Here is a 21,228-nt window from a genome sequence, read left to right as displayed (position 1 = left end):
TTTGATAGAATCATGCATTGGGTGCTTCTGATGAATAGGCAGCCTAGCAGAATTTACAGACACAGGCATAATTAACATCAATATAATGTATGATAGTGATCTGTTAGAAGCACATGAGAAGATGTGCAACATCATTAGTTATTAGGGAAATGCAAATTAAAACCACAGAACTGGTGTGATACCTCTGTCCATCTACTAAAACATGCTATAGTTAAAAAGAAATGCTACCCCTGAAACTAATAATTTGCTATATGTTAAATAAGTTGAATTTAAATAAAGAATTAAGAAAAAAAAGACTGACCATGCCAACTGTAAGTGAGGATATGGAGCAACTAGTGCTGTCATCTGTTGCTGGTGGGAATATAAAAAGGACAATTTGGCAATTTCTTAAAAAGTGATATAAACACCTACCATCTGGTCCAGCCATCAGAGTCTTAAATATTTACACCCTCCCCACCAAAATTAAAGCCTATGTTCATACAAAAAATTAGTACATAAACTTCTCATAAAAGTTTTATTTGTAAGAGCCCCAGACTGGAAACAACCCAAATGTCCAATGAAAGAATAAGCAAATTGTATTTATTTATTGTATATTTCCATACAATGAAATACCACTCAGCGATAAAAGCAGTCAACTATTCATACAAGGAGACCATGGGTAAGCCTCAAAATAATTATGCTGAGTTACAAAAGTCAGACAGGAAGACGAGAGACTCTTAGGAATTAGATTAAAATAGTGACAGTGCATAGAAAGGAGAGGAAGAATTTTCGCATTACTTTGAAGATAGAATTAGGGGATTAGGGGATGATGACCTCAGGGGGCATAGACTCTGAGGTCTTTGTGTAGCTGGGGTTTCTCTGCATGGTTAGTCACCTATTTAGCAGTAAGGATGGCCCAACTATGTATCAGAAATGAACAGCTAATTGTTTAATACTTCAAAGCCATAGTAAAGGCTCAATAAATTGGCCGTCTTCTTCCTCTCCCTTTTCTTCCTTCTCCCCGCTCCTGCACCTCCTCCTCTTTCTTCTCCTTCACTTCTGACTCCTCCTTCCCCCTTTCTTCTCCTCCTCCCTCCACCTGTTCTCTTCCTCTTCATCATCCTCTTCCTCCTCCTCCTCTCCCGTTTCCGCTTCTCCTCTTGCTTAGTGTTGTTGTTATTATTATTATCATTAGGCATCTGCCACATTGTCAATGATGATTGGGAAAAAATTCAATCTCCCATTAAAGCTTTTATCAAAAAAGGGCACCTTATTATTTATTATCAGAAGTAATCATAACGTCACCTTTATTCCTCTGACTCACCCCCCCCCAAGTTAGTTATTTACACACGCTATTTTATTAGCCTTTTTTTTTTTTTTTTAACATAGTGTGAAGAAAAAGAAGACCATGGCTTAGGGATGAAGCAAAGAAATGGAAATTTAGTGACTTCAGTCCTTGCCTATGCTCTAATTCTTGTTTGGTTTAAGGCAGTAGTTTAAATTTCTTGTACCTAAATATCTGCAACTGAATTAGAAATGAAACATAGTAATTGCATAGGAGTATTAGAGATATCAAAGTAAAAAAAAGTCTAAGATAATAAATTATAACATAAAGTATAGAACTTTATAGAAAGTTAAGGGGGTTGTGTAAGTTCATATATTTCTAAAGATGAGATAATCAGGTACCAAGAAACTTGCGGCTACATTAATGTTCACTGATATACTAGGTTTAAAAATAGTTCCTTGGCTTTGCTGTACAGTGTGCTTCATTACATCCATACCATCTAATAGGAATTAGACCTCACCAGTTCAAATGCCTGCTTGCATTCATTTCACTAGGAATGATGACTTTCCGTTTTAAGTCAGCAGGGTTTTCTTGTCTTGTTTTAGGCTTTGTTGATTTGAGCCTGCATGATCAGGTCCACCTTCTGGAATGTGCCTGGCTAGAGATCCTGATGATTGGACTTGTCTGGCGCTCCATGGAGCACCCAGGGAAGCTCCTGTTTGCTCCTAACTTGCTCCTGGACAGGTAAGTGACCTGACCAAAGCTTGGGGGAAGTGCATCCTTTATAATCAGCAACTTATGCCTAAACCTCTTTTATTTGGTACTCCATGAAGTGCCCAAGAACTTTATGAGATATGTTTACTTTACAAAGGGGTGAATGTGGGAGATGCAGTCTAGTGAATTTCATGGGTAGCTAAGGACAGCTTTCTGCTGGAGGATGCTAGACGTCTTAATAGAAGATCCTCAGAGCAGTATGTTATTTTGAATATACACATATATAATTTGTATATTATATGTACATATACATATTAAATGAATGTTTATATATATACACATGGGTATGCATGTTTGTATATATATATATACACATACGTATGCATGTTTGTGTGTATATATATATATATATATATACACACACACACATACGTATTATGTTTGTATTTATACACATCTATATAACTATGGACTCTAATTTTCTAACTCAACCTTCATCCTGTGTTACATAAATTTTAAAAAAAAGTGAATAACCTCCCTTTAATTAAGGTCTCTTTTGGCCCACATATACCCAAACCAGAATAGCCTCTTCATTTCCTTCTCCAATTTTCCTATCAGTTAAAGGAGGAAATTTGACCAGCCTTTTGAAGGCAACTCCCAGTTCTATGAATTCATAAAAGTTACTTGTTCATTTTCAAAAATGAAGATTTCAGTTTTCAAATGTGCTACCTTAGTTAATGTATTCTATTTGGGTTGACACTTCGCATACATGATGTCCTTTAAGCATCACGGCATGCCTAGGAAGCCTACCATTCACAATTGACCAGAAAGAAGCTATTTCAGAGCCATTCTGCTACTCACAAACAGCATCCAACTGGCCAGTGGGGGAGCCTAGATTGGAATTCAGGATCTGTCTGGCTTGACACTCATACTGCCTCTGTCTTATGCGCATGTTTTTCATCCTCTTTCTTGGTCAGTGATGCCTCTGTTGGTTTCCAGACATACCTAATATTTGTGGCCCACATAACAACTTGAATGGGAAAGGATCATCTTCTAGATGCTTCTTGCAAACTTCCTTTGCTTCTGCTCTGGGGCTGCCAGATTGCCTGTGATGCATCCTTCTACATTCCTTCGCTTTGGAGTGCTCCGCTACCTCCCCATCTCCTGTCCCTCTCCAGTTTTCCCCACCTCTGGCGAGCCCTGTGGAACAGAAACCGTGAAGTTTATTTAAGTACTGGAGAATTGTACAAGTGTTGGTTACCATTTTGTCTTTTTGTGTTAGATAGCTTTTGAAAAACATTGATGATACTGTTCAAGAAGCAGATTTTGTTCTAAAATGGAGTCCCGTATTAGAGTTTGTCAGAACTTTGAGGATAACCACTAGTCTTGCTCTTTAGAACTGTGCTCACACTGTATTGTGTGTCTTCTAGAGTTTGTCTCTACTGTTCTTCCCTTCTCTCCCTTCCCCTGTTTCTCTCCTCTTGCTGTTTTCCCCCTTCCACACTCTTCTTTGTTTTCCTTTGTTTCTTCCTTCCTTCTTTTCTTCTCATCCACCTTTTCCTCCTCCAAATTCTTCTTTCTTAATTGTCTTGTGTTACAGTTGTGTGGTTCTGTGACCAAGTTATAACACATTTGCAGACCACATACAGTGCTTCCCTGATGCAGACTGGAATGTGTCTTCAGAGCTTAATTTTTTTGGATGTTCATTCATAACTGATCTTCTCCATGATTCCCCATTTCATTCCCTCCTAGGTATGCACTTTCTGAAAACAGTCATCCTGTCATTGCATTTTAAATATGAAAGGGTCTGGGACACCTGTCTGGCTCAGTCAGCAGAACGTACAACTCTTAATCTTAGGGTTATGAATTCTGGCCCCACATTGAGGGTAGAGTTTACTTAAAAAAAAAAAAAAGTGAAATGATTTGTGACATTAACCCCACACCAAAGAACTCATTTTGCTAATGAGGTATTGATATTGCCTAGGATTTTGTCAGCCACTTGCTTCACTTTCTTTTCCACATACTTTCACTGTAAGTAGTATTCTCTCAAATCTCTTATCATGGTGTGAATGAGTGAAAGTTCTCATCTGCCTCTTTTCTTACTTTCTTCAGTTCCAGAGGAAGTTCTCACTTCCTCTAGAGCAGGATTTCTCAACTTCTACGCTACTGACATTTTTGGTGGGTTAACACCCCTCTTCCCCAGTGATAATATCCCCAAATGTCTCTAGACATTTCTAAACATGCCCAGTGTGCAGCAATAGGGGAGGTGAAAAATTGACCCTGGTTGAGAACAACTCTTCTAGACTTTTCTATTTCAGTGCCCTGTAAGCTCTTCAGACTCACCATTATCTCTCACTCAAATATATTATCTTCCTTATGCATTTTGTTTCTTTTCTTTATTCTCTGTGTGTGTGACATCAACATTCATCTGGACACTGAAGCTATAAGGTTTGAGTTAATCATGGAGGCCACACGCCCCACCCATCATGTTACCCAGCTGTCAAGTCATTTCTGAGCCATTTCTGAAATCCATACCTCTCCTTGGTCTCCATCCTTCTGCCCCCATGTGCTCTCTGCACAGGTCCTCACTGTCCCTTCTCCAGAGTATTGCCTCTCCACTATAGTCTGTCTGTCTTGGCCACCACCCCTCTTTCCTTCTGTCCGGCCCCCACAGTGTTGCCTCTGACTTCTTTCTAAGGCTGTTATGATCTTGACACTTCCTGACTCAGCTTCAATTGGCTCTTTCTAATCCTTAGAAGAAACTGTCTAGACTTCTTATCTTGATCATTACGTCTAAACATAAACATCTGCAGAGCCAGTCAAATACTGTAAATGAGGAAGGCCAGTGGGTGCGAGTCCAAAAGGCAGTGTTGAGAATTAAGTGAAGTTGGTGAGCTCTTGTCCAGGCTAAAAACACCTGGATGCTGAATTCAGCCCGAGAGGCATCAACGTAACTACACACTTCAAGTTTTTCTGAAAGGTCCTCTGCCTTTAGAATTCCTTGGCAGCAGCTTACCCATTCTTTATGGCTCATTTTAGATATACTCTTCCATTAAACCCTTCTTCATGCCCTCCCCTCTGTAGGTGAAGGTGGCCTTTCCTTGGTCTCAGTTCTTGTGTGTGGTCTGCTCTCACCCCCCGGCCACCATGCAGATACTGCGATGGCGCGTCTTCTCTTCCTTACCTGCTCGCAAGCTTCTTGTGGGCAGGAACCAGAGCTTGTTCACCCTTTTGTTACCTCTGAAACACAAAGTCTTCTAGGATTCTCCAGTAAGTGTTTGTTAATCTCATGGGCTGTGGTCACCTGAGAGTAACTTGTGGCCATCAGTAGAATTTACATCATCGGATGGTCATTTCAGCTATTTTGTCATCAAACTCACTCACTTCTTTTTTTTTTTTTCTTTCAAGATTTTATTTATTTATTTGACAGACAGAGATTACAAGTAGACAGAGAGGCAGGCAGAGGGAGAAGAGGAAGCAGGCTGCCCGCTAAGCAGAGAACCCACTGCAGGGCTCCATCCCAGGACCCTGGGACCATGACCTGAGCTGAAAGCAGAGGCTTTAACCCACGGAGCCACCCAGGCGCCCCAAACTCATTCACTTCTTATTCATTGCTATTCATCAATTCCTGGTTTGGTCCCATAAAGACTTAACAGAAATTAAAATCCGTCTGTTTTGAAAGGATTTTTTTAAATTAGTAATTTGGCTAAGGCTTACACACTGCTTCTACTCCGCAGACCTGTTCTGCAGCTTCTGAATTCCAAACAGGGATAAACTGCTTCTTATTTTTTCCCATAACTAGAGCCACTATCGAGTAAACTCCTCAAGATGTTAATGGATTTAAGGACACCAGGCACATTTTAGTGATTATAAAGGTATATAAATACATGTAAATTATATAAATAATATAAAACATAAAAAATAAAATTTGATTTATAATATAAAATTTTCTATACTTTCCTAGTTAACATGCACCCAAATATCAGGAAATGTCCATATTATAACATTACCCTTTCTATTGGGGGGGATGACTCCCTGTGATGGCACTGATCTATGCATAACAATAAAAATACGTGACCAGTAGCCCATCTGAAGTTCTATCTACCTGTAAGATGGTTTTGAGTGATAGCTGAGAACAACTGTTTATGTTTTTACCTTGTAGGCTCCTAACCCTCTTAATAACATCCAACTCTCTGATTAGCATAAATCACTCTGTCCTTCCTCCCTGTTGGTCTTTTCCCAACAGTGTGTGCCCAGTAAACACGGTTTGTAAAAAACGGTAGAAAACCCTAACTGTCAAAGCTTAACTGACAGCTGGTAAGCACAAAATGAACATTATAGTCCTCCTCTTAATTTTAGCTCTGGCTTTGTGACACAGCCTTTGAAAAGTCAGCCACCTTCACAGGCTGTTTACCTCTGCATAGAAACAGGGAAAAGGGAAAACCAGGAGTTCCACGCAGTCCCGTCACCCACGGATTACCAACACCGCTCCCTGGAGACGGGGCTTATCTGTGATTGATTACAGTGATGTCCCGTTCTCTCAAACCGTGTGCCTTGCAAGGCCATCAGGAGAATAAAATTTGTCCCAGTCATGCCTTGTAATTACTGAGAGGTTAGTACTGGCACATGAGGTTTAGTGATTACAGGAATATAAAAACCTGCTGGGCTGGCATCCCACATTTGTGAACGGAGGACATATTTCCTATCTTGAGTCTATTTAAAAAGAGTTATTGCCTGATTTACTCCCCGATGACAACCCATGATATCTTGATACTGGTAGTTCAGAGCTTTCCTGGTAGTCATATGCTCGGAGGCTAATTTTACCCTTGGCGTGCTTAGCCTGCCCACACTTTCCAGTTCTTCCCTGTGTCCTGCAGCAGTGAGTTCCAGGCTCTAAGTGCAGTCATCTCTTCCTGCGAAAACCAAGAAATAAAGGTTATTATAAGGTATAAATAAAGAACCCAGTAATTTCTCGCACTGTGTGTGTGTTTTACAAGAGCAAAGTTAAAGATAATAAGAACGCCTGTGAAAGTAATCAGGAAATGGAGAGAACTATTTTCCATTCTAGCACCTAATCCTCTGGTGTGTTTTGGCACCAGAAAATACAAAATATGTCCTCTGTGTCAACTAGGAATGCATCTCTTCGTTTAGTCCTGCTCGAGTGCCCACATTGGAAAAATATAGACCTAAAAACAGAAGCAAAAATGCTCAACCTATATCATCCTTGGTGGGGTCTCTTGTTCTTGCAGGAGTGCCATTTACGATGCTGGAAGGCAGATGTAATGTTAGAGGAAACAATGTAAATTGCGTGTTCAGTAGGACTATCCAGTTTCCAAGGGGCAGTCTAATTCTGTTTTGCTGGCGCCGTCAGCGCTAACAAATTCTGAGAAATATTTGCGGATTTCTCAGTGAAGCCAAAGCACTGCTTCGGGTCCTGTTCACTCTCAGAGAAAAAAACTGTTCATCCGTTTGAAGAGCAGGGCTTAATTCGACAAGCAGAATATTCCCTTCACCCAGCTTCTTGCCAGAGGGTTGTTGACCTAGCTCTTCCCCTCGCTCCTGCTTCAGGAGGCTCTGCCTGTAGGAAATAGTATCGAGCAGCAGAAAGTTCTACTTGGAGGCATGGAATAGGAATGAGTTCTCTTCCTTAAGAGAAAAACAGGTTGCTGCACCAGAGAGAACATTTGGCCTCTTCTACTAAATATTAGACTGTTTCCAGATGATACATTCATTTTAAATGGAAAAGAAAAAGTCATTTTCTAGAAGCAAGAACATTTCTCAGTTTGGCTTGTTTATTGTAAATATTTCAGGAAAAAAACATGTAAGATAAAAACATACAAATAAAATAGTGCTTCCAGCAACACTGTTATGGGCCCTTTTTCTAAAAAAAAAAAAATAATAATTTTTTTTTCCTGTGTAGAGCTTGGTGTAAATTCTTTGCAGATTCTTTACTTGGAAGAGTAAAAAATAAAGTTCTGGAATAACTTGATGAATTCAGAATGTAATCTGTTCAAAGGTTTCTCAAATATGAAGAGAGGGACCTCTCTATATATTCCCTTTGCAGATTTCTCCTCTCTCAAGCCTTCTCAAGAGGAATAAGCTTGTAAAAAATGTGTGCCACATGGAAGGGACCATTAGAGGAGCTGGGGACACAGGTGCAGTGGGAAGGGTGAGGGACAAGTGATCCACCCATGGGAAAAGTCAGTCCTGGACCGGAGACAGTTTTCATGACTCTGGGAGTTCTGCTGGATGCCCTCTATAACTTTCCAGGTGTGCTTTGGTTTGCATAACTGTTTGCTTCATTCATATCTCAAGAAATGTATTCATGACCTTTTTTCCACTCTACTTTATAGAATTGGATTAAAAAAGAAGAAAAGAGGACAACATTTATTTAACTTCTTCAGTGAGTGCAATACAGTGATGGGTTTTCTTCTATGCTGTATCTCATTAACTGTATGAGCATACAGGTTAGAAAGATTACTTATATTCTGACCCTGGATCCCTTGGTTCTTTCCAGTTCTGAGTCCTTAATGACTGAACAACAGATGCCAATTGACTGATTTGTCAAAGTGTTTCATTTAACATGCTGACAAACCCTGGGAATATGACATTGTAAACAGTACTGGAGAAAAATTGAGGCAAAAAAAAAAAAAAAGAGAGAGAGAGAGAGAGATTAGCAACCTGCTATTATTACTGCTTACCTGTGATTGAAAATGAATCAAAATATTTATCGGACTAAAACCAAGTTGCATTATACACTTTAAATGGGGTAATTATATGATGTGTGAATTTTATCTCATGGAAGATATTAGACACACACATACATGCGTGTGGGTGCATACAGGAATTTCAGGAAAAGTCATCTTGACCATCAATTCATGAAGGCATGTGTAGGGGTTCTATTGAAAAAGGCAGAAAAAATAAACATTGAAACCAAGGTTTCTCCTTAAAAACAAAGGCAACTAAGTAGCACTATATTATAAACCTTGCTAAGCCCCAAGTCTTTAATTTCTCAAAAGGAATAAGCCTGTAAACAGTAAGGATCTGCTCAATGTAAAATTGCTCTGGAGGAGAAGGCAGAATTCCAACCCAAGAATTAATCCTGTGTAGGAGGTTAATTTGACTTCTTACATTTCTATGTACCACATTATTTTCGTATTTACCATTAATTATTAACAATTAAACATCAGCTTAATGTACTTAAATATAATCAAAATAGTACTTTTGACAGTTTAATTTTAAAATATCTTAATATTATGTAAGGCATACATACTACACAGGAATAATCAAGTAATCCCCTTCAGATCTGCTTTCATCGTGGGTACCTCCTCATAGTCGGCATCAAAAATTCTGATTCTCATTCATTTTAATGAGTCACATTAAAACCCAGTGATAAAGATGACCAAGTTCAAGTCTGTGAGAGTTAATTCAGAGTAAATCAACTTAGTAGATATTTATGGAGAACCCCCAAGTCTCTGGGTCCTTTTTTTTTTTTACATCTCTGGGGTTCTGCATGATACTGGAGGATATGGGAAAAAAAAAAAAAGATGTGTAAAAAGCAGACCTGTCCTCAGGGAACTTACTGTCTACTGGTAGAGTAATATTGTTATACAAATGAATGCAAGCAAAAGCAAGACCTAAGCAGGTCCCCACTGCACGCCAGTTCATTCATATCTAGTGTATTTTCCTCCATCAATTTCTAATGGTTATAGATTCTGGGTAAAAATCAGTCTTTTATGTACATGTGCATTTATGTACCAATTCACTTGACATTTCCATGCTGGCACAAATACACTTATTGTACATTCCTCCTGTCTTAAAATATACTCTAATACAAATAATTCTGAAGGTGAGAACACGCTAATGTTCGTTATTTTGGAGCTGTCAGGAGGGCAATAAAAGGTTTATCAAGGGCGACGATCACAGATTACCCATCTTTGAAATATTTCTTATGTCAAGGTATTAGTACTACTTGGATATTTTCCTATTGAGGATAGCTCTTAATTTTATGAGTGTATCAATGTTTGGCTTCAGGACAAAAGAAATTACTGTGTTTGTTTCCATTTCCTATTATGAATCAAAATTGTCTTTACTATTAGTGTCATGGTTATGTGAACTTACGATCTATGATTAAGTTCCCTTCTTCCCTCCTCCTCTTGGTGTTCTTGACTTCTCCTTTTGGGCTCCTAATACAAAGAATAAGGATGGATTTTTTCTTCTGATGCTTCTATGGCATTTTAAGTCATTAAATTTTCTTATTTATGTTTTACCTGTATTTTCATTTCAATTGGAAAAGAGATGAAAAAAAGCGCACCATTGGTTATCTTCTTTGGTTTTATAGCATAGTAGAGACTCAGTTTCTTAACCTGTTTACATGATTTACCACTCCTCCTTGCCACTAATTTTAAGATCCATCATGACTTAATTGTTGAAAAACAAGATGCAACAAGCATGGTACAATGGTAAAGAAACGTTGCTTACTGTATACCCTTGAGAGGAAAAAGTTTATCAAGGGTGACGAACTTCCGGGCGACCCTGTATCTTCCGGGTTTGGTCAGGATGAGCAGTTGAGGCTGCAGCTGGGTCCACTTCAGCCTCTGAGGAGAGGAGAGCCTGAGCAAACCCTTCCTAGATTGTGGGTGTGTCAGAGAGCCCTGGGATGAAGAAGGCTTCAAGATCTGTGGTCCTGGCCATTGAATGGATGCCGGTGCTCTGGGCAGGAGTTAGGAAGACAGGGGGAAGAGTGGTGCTGGGGACATCCTGAGTTCTTCTTTATACATGTTGAGTTTAAGGTGTAGAGAGGATGTACTGAAGGATGTACTGTACATGTTCAGCAGGAAGTTGAATGTCAGAGGAGAGATGGAGATCAAAGACTCATGTCATCTTCGTAGTTAAAAGGTGGGATGAATACGATAAGCGGACAAGACGGGCGGAGAAGGAGATGTCTGAAGGGCTGAGGAAAGACCTCCTCAAAGGCTGACCTTTAGGAGTTGTAAGTAGAAGAGAACTCCCGCCTGCCCTCCTGGGGCTAAGGCAGAATCGTTTAAGAACAGAAGCACAGTCTCTGATTCCAAGGGAGGGATGGCTTTCCAGAGGAGAAGGATAGTGAATTATGCTAAATACTACAGAGAGGTGTGTAGGAGCAAGAGGGAGGGACTCAGCATTTGTTAATTAGGCATCACAGTTGTCCCAAGGAGGACAGTTTTAGTAAAGAAGTAGAAAAACAACAACAACCAGAGTATCAATGCGTTGGATGAAAATATAATGTATAAAAGAGAAGACGGGCAGGAAAAATGAGTGAAAGGAAATATAAATTAGCTTTTTGAAATATTTGGTGTTCAAAAAGCTATGAAGCTCTAGTTGCTGATAGCAGCAGCATCAAGGGGAGCTGCTGTCCTAGTTCCATCCAGTTAACGGCCTACGAGAATTTTTTACTGGCATTATGGGCTTTTTTATGAGTTTTGTTTATTTAGTGTGCATCAATCAGTTGATTGATTATTTTATTTTATTTATTTTTTATTGAGCTCACTTAGCTGACATATAGTACATAATTAGTTCTTGATGTAGTATTCAATGATTCATTAGTTGTGTGTAACACCCAGTGCCCATCAGATCAGTGCCCTCTTTAATGCCCAATCAGTTGATTTATTATCCTTTTTTTGGTGCTTCAGTTGTGCCATCTGTGGCTAATAGAGTTCCTTCATGTGACTTCTGTGTCATTCATCCTTAATGCCTCCTTGAACATGTCCTAACCTTGTTGTAAATTTTGTAAATTTATTTTTTTTAATTTATTGTAAATTTTTGTAAATTTTCTGCCCCAGAGGTAGAACCAACATTCCTTTAAGGAGGGCTTATTTGTTTCCGAGAAATTGGTGTTTAGAACTCAATCTTGGCACTTGGTGTGTTCACTATTTTTGAGCTCCCATTACCTGTAGATATTTCAGTGGATAAAATTAGGATATAAGCACCTTTGAAACTATATGTATATCCATATACCCTTTATATCTGAAAGTAGTCATTATATATAATATTCTGCATATTGCTTTGGAGGTTTCAACATGTATGTGTATAAAAAGCTTCCTTATTCCTTTTTATGACTATCTTCTATTCCATTGTGTGGAATCCCCTATGGATTGACATGTAGGTGTTTTCCAGTCTTATGCTATAAACAACCAAAAAATACCACAATAGATAACTTTGGGGTTAAGTCATTTTGTACTTTTTGCAATCTGTCTTTGTGATAGATTCCTAGAAGTGGGATTATTGCATCAAAAGATACATGCATACACATCCCTGGTCATCAAAGAAATGCAAATCAAAACTGTAATTCAATATCACCCCCCACCTGTCAGAATGGCTAAAATTAACAACACAAGAAATAAGTGTTGGTGAGCATGTGGAGAAAGGGGAACACTTGTGCACTGTTGGTGGGAATGCAAACTGGCATAGCCATCGTGGAAAAAGCATGAAGATTCCTCAAAGAATTAAAATAGAACTACCCTACATTCCAGGTAATTACTACTGGGTAATTACCCCCCAAAGTACAAAAACACTGTATCAAAGGGGCACATGTACCCCTATGTTTATTGCAGCATTATTTACAATAGCCAAACTGTGGATCATCAATAGCCAAACATCAGCAGATGAATGGATAGAAAAGATGTAGTATATATCTACATACAGTGGAATATTATTCAGCCTTAATAATATTATTAATTATTAATAACAATAATCAATTGTTTAAAATTAATATTAATATTAAAATATTAATTTTAATATTAAATTAACACTAAATTGATTTTAATATTACAATATTAATATTAATATTAATTCTTAACAATTGATTATTATTATTAATATTATTCAGCCTTTGAAAAGAATGAAATCTTGTCATTTGCAACAATGTGGATAGAGCTAGAACGTATAATGCTAAGCAAAATAAATCGGTCAGAGAAAGATGAATACCATATGATCTCACTCATGTGAAATTTAAGAAACAAACCAAATGAGCAAAAGGAAAAAGAGAGAGAGAGAGACAAATCAGACAGACACTTCATTATAGAGAACAACCAAATTGTTGCCAGGGGTGCTGGGTGGGGGATGGAGGAAACTGGGGATGCGGTTTAAAGAGTACGCTTATTGTGATGAAATAAAATAAATGGTCGAAAAATACATGCATACACAATTTTTCTAGATATTAGAAAATTTATTTACTACCTGTGACTCAGGGTGTCATTGTGTTTTTCCACCATCCATGTAGAAGAGGGTTTGTTTTTCCACAGCTTCTCCAATAGACTATGTCGTCAAACTTTGGATTTTTGCCAATATGATAGGCAAGAAGTATCCCAGGATGGTTTTAAGTACATTTCCTTTTATTTTTGAATGAAATCAAACATCTTATTTATGTATTAGGTCCTCTTTCATTTATTCTTTGGTGATTGTATATTCATATTTTTGTCAATTTTTGTACCAGCTTGTCTTTTTCTGTTCCTTGATTTTTTAGGAACTGTATGTATGTTAGAGATAGATGAGTTTTTCTCAGTATAGGTTGCCAAAATCTTTTCTCAGTTTCTCATTTACATTTCAACTGTTTTTGGAGGATTTTGCTGTATAAAATGCTTTTGTAAGTTAAGTTTGATAGCAAAAATATATTAATTTTCCATTATTGGACTGATTTCCCCACCTCCAAATTATAATTATATTCACTTCTGCTTGCTCTTAGTACTTTTTACTCTTATGTCTTGGGTCTGTCCATTTGGATTTTATCTTGATATACAGTGTGAAATAAAGATTGATTTTTTATATTTTTCCAAGTGGCTTTTCAGTATTGCCAGCACCATTTATGAAAAAATTATTTTCTCAAGTGATTTGAGATGCATCCTTAATTACATGCATGATTTCTTCATGAACTTAAATCCTTTTATGAAATTTTACTTATCTTCTAAGGCTTATCAATCTATGATTCATTATCTCATAGCTTTATTTACAGCAGCTCCAAACTGTTTTTTTTTTTTTTAATTTATTTATTTTTAAATGAGAGAGAGAGTGAGCACAAGTGAGGGGAGCCGCAGGCAGAAGGAGAAGCACGCTCCCTGCTGAGCAAGGAGCCGGTACTCGATCTCATGACCCTAGGATCATGACCTCAGTGGAAGGCAGCCACTTAACTGGCTGAGCCACCCAGGCTTCCCCCAATTTTTTTTTCCTAATTTTTATTTTTTATTTTTTACTTTTTTGACAGAGATCAAAAGTAGACAGAGAGGCAGGCAGAGAGAGAGGAGGGGAAGCAGGCTACCTGCTGAGCAGAGAGCCCAACACAGGACTCGATCCCAGGACCCCGGGGTCATGACCCGAGCCCAAAGCAGAGGCTTTAACCCACTGAGCCACCCAGGCGCCCCCCAAATTGGGTTTTAATTCTGGTCAGACTCTATCTCTAATGTGCCTGCTGATTTCTCAGGGGTTTACAGGTGATGCTTCCTGATTTCTTTTTACAGGTGATCTTTAGTATTAACTTGTTTAACTCCATGAGAAAATTTGATAACGTTAAGATTCTGTTACATATAAATTGGCTTAGGAAGTATTAATGTCTTTATGAGGTTGAATCTTCCCATTTAAGAATAAGTTGTGCCTCTTCATTTGTTCAGATTATTTTCATGTGTCTTTCAGAAGTGTTTTAAAGTATCCTTGATAGTTAAATGTTATTTTTGTACACTACTACTTTACTGAATTCACTTATTGTTTAGAGTAGTTCCATTAATTTCCATAGACTTTCCTAATATATAATCATATCATCTGCAAATAGATTGTTTTACTTCTTTCTTTTTATCTCTAAGAATTGAAGTGGATTTTTCTTATCTAGTTATGTTGAATAATAACTCTAATACCTCATAAAAACAGTGGCAAAGTAAAAGCCATTTCCTTGTTCTTATAATCATATTACAAGAGTTTCTATTATTTTAAAAAATATTTTATTTATTTATTAATGAGAGACTGAGAGAGAAAGAGGGAGGCAGAGACAAAGGGAGAAGCAGGCTCCCCACAGAGCAGGGATCCTGATGAGGAGCTCCATCCCAGGACCCTGGGATCATGACCAGAGCTGAAGGCAGACTTAAATGACTGGGCCACCCAGGTGTCCCGATAAGAGTTTCTACGGATTTCTGTGTTTTTCGGTGTTTTAATTAGGAATGAAGGTTATTGTTTTTGTATTAAAATTCTTAAGAAAGTTTGGTATGAAATTTTTCTTTTGATAGTTTTTGTTTTCAGTGTCACACATGCCCATAAAAGGAGTCTGGAAGTTCTTTTCTATGCTCTGAAAAGTTTAAGTAGCATTGGGATTATTTGATCTTTAAATCTTCAAATTTTGGTAGAATTCTCTTTCAAAACCTTCTAGATCTGGTGGCTCTCTCAGAGAAGAACTCCCTGGAAATTTTAATTCTTCAGTAGTAATTAGTCTAAAGACTTTTCATCTCTTCTGTAGTCAGTTTTGCTGTATAAAATTTGATAAAGTTATTTATTTTTCATAGATTTTCAAATTTATTGCATTAAATTGCATGAAAGTTTCTGATGATTGTTAAAAACTTTCCTCTAGCTTGTTGGTTCCTTCTACTTTGTAATTTATTTTGTGTATTTATCCTTCTTTTAGAAACCTTAGGTCAGCTAGTGGTTTCTGTATTTTGTCAATTCTTTTCCCCAAAAGACTAGCTTAAATTTTATTTTTATTAGTTCTACTGGTTTTCTACTTTCTAACTCATCATTATATTTTTGCTTTGTTAAGTCCCTCCTTTTGCTTTCATTCAGTTGACTTTGTAGTTCTTTCTCTAGCTTTTTAAATTGATTTTAAAATCATTTATTTTCAGATCATAATATAGGCAGCTAATACATAGAGTTTTCTCAAAAGTTTTCCTTGGTTATGTCCCATAGATTCTGATGTGTCTTGCTTTTATTATCCTTAGAATATCCTTATCTATCTATCCTATTTAATCAATTTCATATTTTATTTTTTCTTTTATTCAAGAATTATTTAGTAAATGGTTTAATTTCCAGGGTATTTTTGTTGTTGTTGTTGTTGTTCTGTTTTGTTTTGTTATTAATAAACTTTTCTTTGGGGGTGGATCAAAGAATACTGCTTATATTATTTCAGTTATTTTGGAACTTATTACGGTTTTCTTTGTAACCTAATGTAAGTTCAGTTTTTCTAAATGTTCCATATATACTTGTTAAGAAAGTTTACATATTCTTATTAAGGTAGAAGGTAAAGTATCTGCCTATGTTTATCTTTATATATTCTGTAATTTCTGATTAATGGAAATCTATGACATGTGATCTAATGCATACATGCTTATATTTGCTTTAGCTCTATTGCCCATTATAGATTTTTGTATTGCAAAATTTTTGTATTCATTTTACCTTTTCTCTGGATTATATTTTACCATCTAATATCAAGATCACGACCTCTGGTTTCTTTTTATTTTCACTTACTTTATTTTTCTCATTCTTTATTTTTCATATCTGAATATCTTTAAGTCTCTATTTTATATAGCCTCTAACTGGATTTTACTTTACTAGCTAATCTGGGAATATTTTTTAATAGGTGAATAAAGCCAACTTATATTTCTTGATACAAACTTTATGTTTGATTCAAATTCTGTTATTTTGTATTTCCCACATATTTGCTATTTTCATTAGTCCATTTTCTTTTATTGTTAGGTCTTTTGTATTTTTGTTTTGGTTGTTAGATTTATATATATTTAGTCAGTTCTTCCTTTAGAAACCGTGTATTTCCTACCATGAGTAGTAGTAAAGTTAGCTGGAAGCTTAACATCCTCAACCACCCTGGAATTTTAGCCACTAGAGTTATTTTTGTGTTAGACTTTGCAGAGTTAGATGTACTTAAGCTTCTACTACTTGAATTATTGGAGACAAATGTTATCAATTTATTCAGTCAGTACCTATGAAGTAATCATTAGCTAATAATTTCTATGAAATTAATAATTAATTTCTTCCATTCCCATCGTATTTTTATCACTTGTATTTTTATACATCATTAGAGCTTGTAATACTTAGGTGTTCTTTTTTTATAACACCTAACCCCAATTTTCAGTGTTCATGTTATCTTTAACATATTTAATGTCCACCCTCAGACCATATGTTGATGATTTTCTAAACTTTGGGGTGGTTTTTTTTTTTTTTGGTTGTCTGGAGCTTCATTTATCAGGAGAGTTTCATGAGCATGATATTTTTAGTTTTAAAATGTTTATAATTGTTTTTCTGTGTCCTTTATGTGGAAAGGTTGGCTATATACAAAGTCTTTGGCTCACATTTTTTCCTCAAGTATTTGTAAATGATTGATCCATTGTTTTCTAGTATGAAATATTGCTGGCAGGAAGTTGGTTGGTAGTCTGATTTTCTTTTCCTTATTAATAATTTGGACTCTGTCTGAATGCTATAAGGTTTTTGTTTTTGTTTTTGTTTTTCTCTGTAGACTTAAATTTTAGTAATCTTATTAAGCTGTGTCTCTTTGCTGACCAATTTAGGTCAGTTTTACCCACACGCAAAGGATACACTTTACCTATGTTTTATATCTATGACTTTCTTTTAAATCCTTTTATTTGTTTTCTTTACTCCTTATCTTTGCATCGTTTGTCCCCTACACCATGTTGTCCATAGAGTCTATTTGCTGGTATGTCCTGTCTAATTTAGTCTGCTTCTGAATATTTTTGCTTGATTTTCAGGTTTATTTTTAAAATGTCTCAGTTCTTGTTTATTTGTTTCTGTTGCCTGACCATATCATTTCTGTATTTTCTGTTGCCAATATGTGCCACTATTCAAAGATTTTATCGTATTCCTTTTAATTCTGAAATAGGCTATAGTTTTCATTTACTTTGTGGAAAGCAGTACCGCAGAGAGCTGAACTGTCAAAGCAGATCCCACTGAATCACAGATCTCACTCCCTGCACCAGGTTTTGACTAACAACTAGCAAAGGATACAAGCTAAAGATGGGCCATGCTTCTCATTTTCTGTATTTTGTTAGTATTTCTGTAGATTAAAAAGTCTATGAGATTAGCTTCCGTTCTTTAGCAGCTGCATCCCATAAAATAAAAAATTCCAGGTTTCCGTTTATTTTTTTGTTTTTTTGCCATGAGCAATTTAGATAGCCTTGATATATATGGTTTAAAACATTGTTAAATAACAGCTTGCCTTGTTACATCTCTGATACTCAATTCCAGCAGAATGTTCATAAGATCCAATGAATAAACATACAATATACAAAACCAAATCTGTTTTTTTAACACCAGCAACAAATACAAAATTAATATAAATACACAACATATTATATATGTAATTAAATATTACATAGATTCATAATTAAATATACATCTAGGTATACTTTAATTTATAAATTATATATACTCTTTTATGTAGTAACAAAAACTATAATGTAATTTGGAATAAATTTTTTAAGGATTTTATTTATTTGAGAGAGAGAGAGCACGAGTGGGGGAGGACCAGAGGAGGGGGGAAAGGGAGAGAGAGACTATCTCAAAGCAGACTCCGCATTCAGTAGAGCCTAACACGAGCTTGATCTCACCACCCTGAAATCATGACCTTGTCTGAAACCCAAAAGTCTGATTCTCAACTGACTGGGCCACCAGGTGCTCCTTTTGGAAAAAATTTAGTAAAGAAATGGTAGGAGCTCTATAGAGACAATTAGGCACCTCTATTGAAAGTCATTAAGAACATAGAGCATTAAAAAGAAAGCTATGCTATGTTTATGTCTAAGAAGTTTTATTGAAAAATGTATCAATTCTGCACAAATCTGTCTATAAATTCAGTGTATTTCCAAGCAAAATTCTGGGTTTCTTGTCAAATTTATGTGGTAGAAGTCAAAAACCAAATATAGCCTAAATGCTTCTGAAGGCTGCAATTAAGATGGGGAAGTTGGGTAAAAAACCATAATTAAGTTATAAAGTCATAAAGCTATTATAATTAAAACAATGTGATAAGGCATAGAAATAAGCACACTGACTCATAGAAAAGGGAGTTCAGAAACTGACATTTGGGAACAATTGACCTATGGTAGAAGGAACATTGAGATTTGGAAGGAAAAGAGAAACCATTACATTAATTGTTCCTGGGACACCTGGTTATCTATGCAGAAAAATAAATAAATCAATTGGATCCTAATTTATAACATGTGAAAAAATGAATTGTAGTTGAAGGAAGGACTTAACTGAGAGGCAAAGCTAGAATTTTTATAAGACAATGTTAGAAAAAGTCTATCATGGAGTTAGGCATTATGTCTGAAAACAAAGACAAAAAGTACTAGCTGTAAAAGAAATATCGATAAAGTGGCTCTCTCTGTAATGAACACATTTTATAAAGAAAATAACAAGGAAGTAGGTTGTAGACAAATGAGTATTCATTTTCTATTACTCTTTACAAAACACTCGTGTTGTTAAAATCCTTTGTTTGGACCAAATACGACACTGACGATATCAGGAAAGAGAACAACCTGGACAGCCTCAGCCATCTTCCCTTGGCGTCCACCGTCAGCTAAGTCAGGAACGGGCACCACTTTAAGTTCTCTGAAATGTGAAATGGAAATACTTGTGGAGGGCCCTCACAGATGCATTTAGAGATTGTATGTTCAGGAAAATGGAATTGAAATGTTTTAGTAAGAGTCATGGGTCCAATCCTTGAAATAGATGTTGGTCGAGTTTTCTATAGCATGTAATTACAACACAATAAGACTCAAAAGCATTTCAATAAAGTGTGGGTGGAAGAGAAGCAGCCTACTTCAAGGGGTTCATTAGCTTTCTGCAGACTGGAGCTCTCCAGGCCCTTGGGAGGAACCCTGTTTACCTTGGTTCAGAATCAATTTTAACCATCACTGAGGCCCAGAGGGGTCACAGTGCAGCACGAAGTCCTTGGGAATATACCGGGTAGGGTAAGAAAGGAGAAACATGTTTTCCTAAAAGCCCAGGAATGGGCTCAAGTTTTGTTTACCAGTTGTTTCCAGAACAATAGGTTATAGTGCCAACCACTGATGAAATGATAGGATTATACTCCAATCCCTACTTTAGTTTCTTAAAGAAGTTTCTGGTAACGTAGAGTAATAGCATTGGCCCAGTTTTGTGTTATTCTGTTTGACTAAAGGTATAATTTCTACATGTGCTGCGGCCTGCAGCTTTGGAAATATTTAATAAGGGGAGAGAGAGAAAATGAAAGAGAGGGAGAAAGCATGAAAACAAATGAACAACTAAACAAAGGCCAGAATGTTGCCCTTTATGGTAAAGATGATGACAAAGACACATGTACCCATAAAGGACACATAGATCATCGGATTTCTTTCCTGAAGGTACCAGGACACATGACTCTGCTTGGAGTAGACCAGGTTCATCTGGCCTTTGAGATCACATAGATGATGTTGCTGTTATGACACTCTATGAAGTTTTCTTAATTTTTATATCAGTTTCTAATAAGCATGCATGAACTATTACCTTTCCCTTTCTTAGACTGCATTGCTTAAAAAAAATGCCATAGAGTCATCCTTCTAGAAAATAAGGGCAGATCTCCAGTGCGATGAGAATTCTACAGTAGGTGCCGTCCTCGTGGTTTACAATGTGCTCTCTTACACATTCTCTCATTTATCCTTAGAAGAACTCTGGAGGATATTAAGGTGACATTGTAAGGTTCATCTTTCCTCTGGGAAAATGTCATTTATAGCTGTTAAGGAATCTGCTTATAATCCCAAGTTCAGTCAGTGAAGGAATCAAGACACTTCATCCCAATTTCAGGGCTTTTTCACTGCACCGTGAATGAGTGGTATTGATTGCTAATATCAACATTTTCCTAGACATTAGGAATATAGAGAAAAATAAGATACAAGCCTATCCTCTGAGTGTTTATTGTCCACTGAGGGGAAAAGGACAGTTACATGAATGTGTAAGGCTTCATGTGTCAATAAAAAGTCGACAAGTACCAAATGAGGGGAGAGGCAGTAAGTGTGTCTGTGGGTATGTCCATAGTCCGGGCCTAATCTCAGAAAAAGGGGCACGGGAGGAGTAGATGGCAAGGCACAAGGGTTATTTACTGTGGGCAAATGAATGGTTCGGTCTCAGGGCACAGAAGGAAGACAGAAGTTTTATGGCATCTTCAGTCTGTGGGTCTGGTACTGAACTTCCAAGTCTTAGTCCCGGGATCGGCTCCCTGCACTGGATCAGTGAACATACTTTGGAACCTGTTGAGAAGA

At 36.9% G+C, this 21,228-nt stretch overlaps 1 protein-coding gene across 6 annotated transcripts in view; it reads left to right on the top strand.

Annotated features, from left to right (window-relative positions):
- Positions 1 to 21,228, top strand: part of ESR1 (estrogen receptor 1) — a 412,487-nt gene that overhangs the window by 329,870 nt on the left and 61,389 nt on the right. For all 6 annotated transcript variants that reach the window (XM_004753574.3, XM_004753571.3, XM_004753576.3 and 3 more), the window contains one exon: positions 1,870 to 2,008. In XM_004753574.3, coding sequence (XP_004753631.1) covers positions 1,870 to 2,008 — 139 coding nt within the window. The remainder of the gene's footprint in view (positions 1 to 1,869; positions 2,009 to 21,228) is intronic.

This window comes from Mustela putorius, unplaced genomic scaffold (assembly GCF_011764305.1).
Source record: "Mustela putorius furo isolate JIRA1106 unplaced genomic scaffold, ASM1176430v1.1 tig00000450_pilon_pilon_pilon, whole genome shotgun sequence".
Lineage (NCBI taxonomy): Eukaryota > Metazoa > Chordata > Mammalia > Carnivora > Mustelidae > Mustela > Mustela putorius.
Note: the sequence above shows the minus strand (reverse complement) of the source record. Positions and strands in the feature narration are given on the sequence as shown.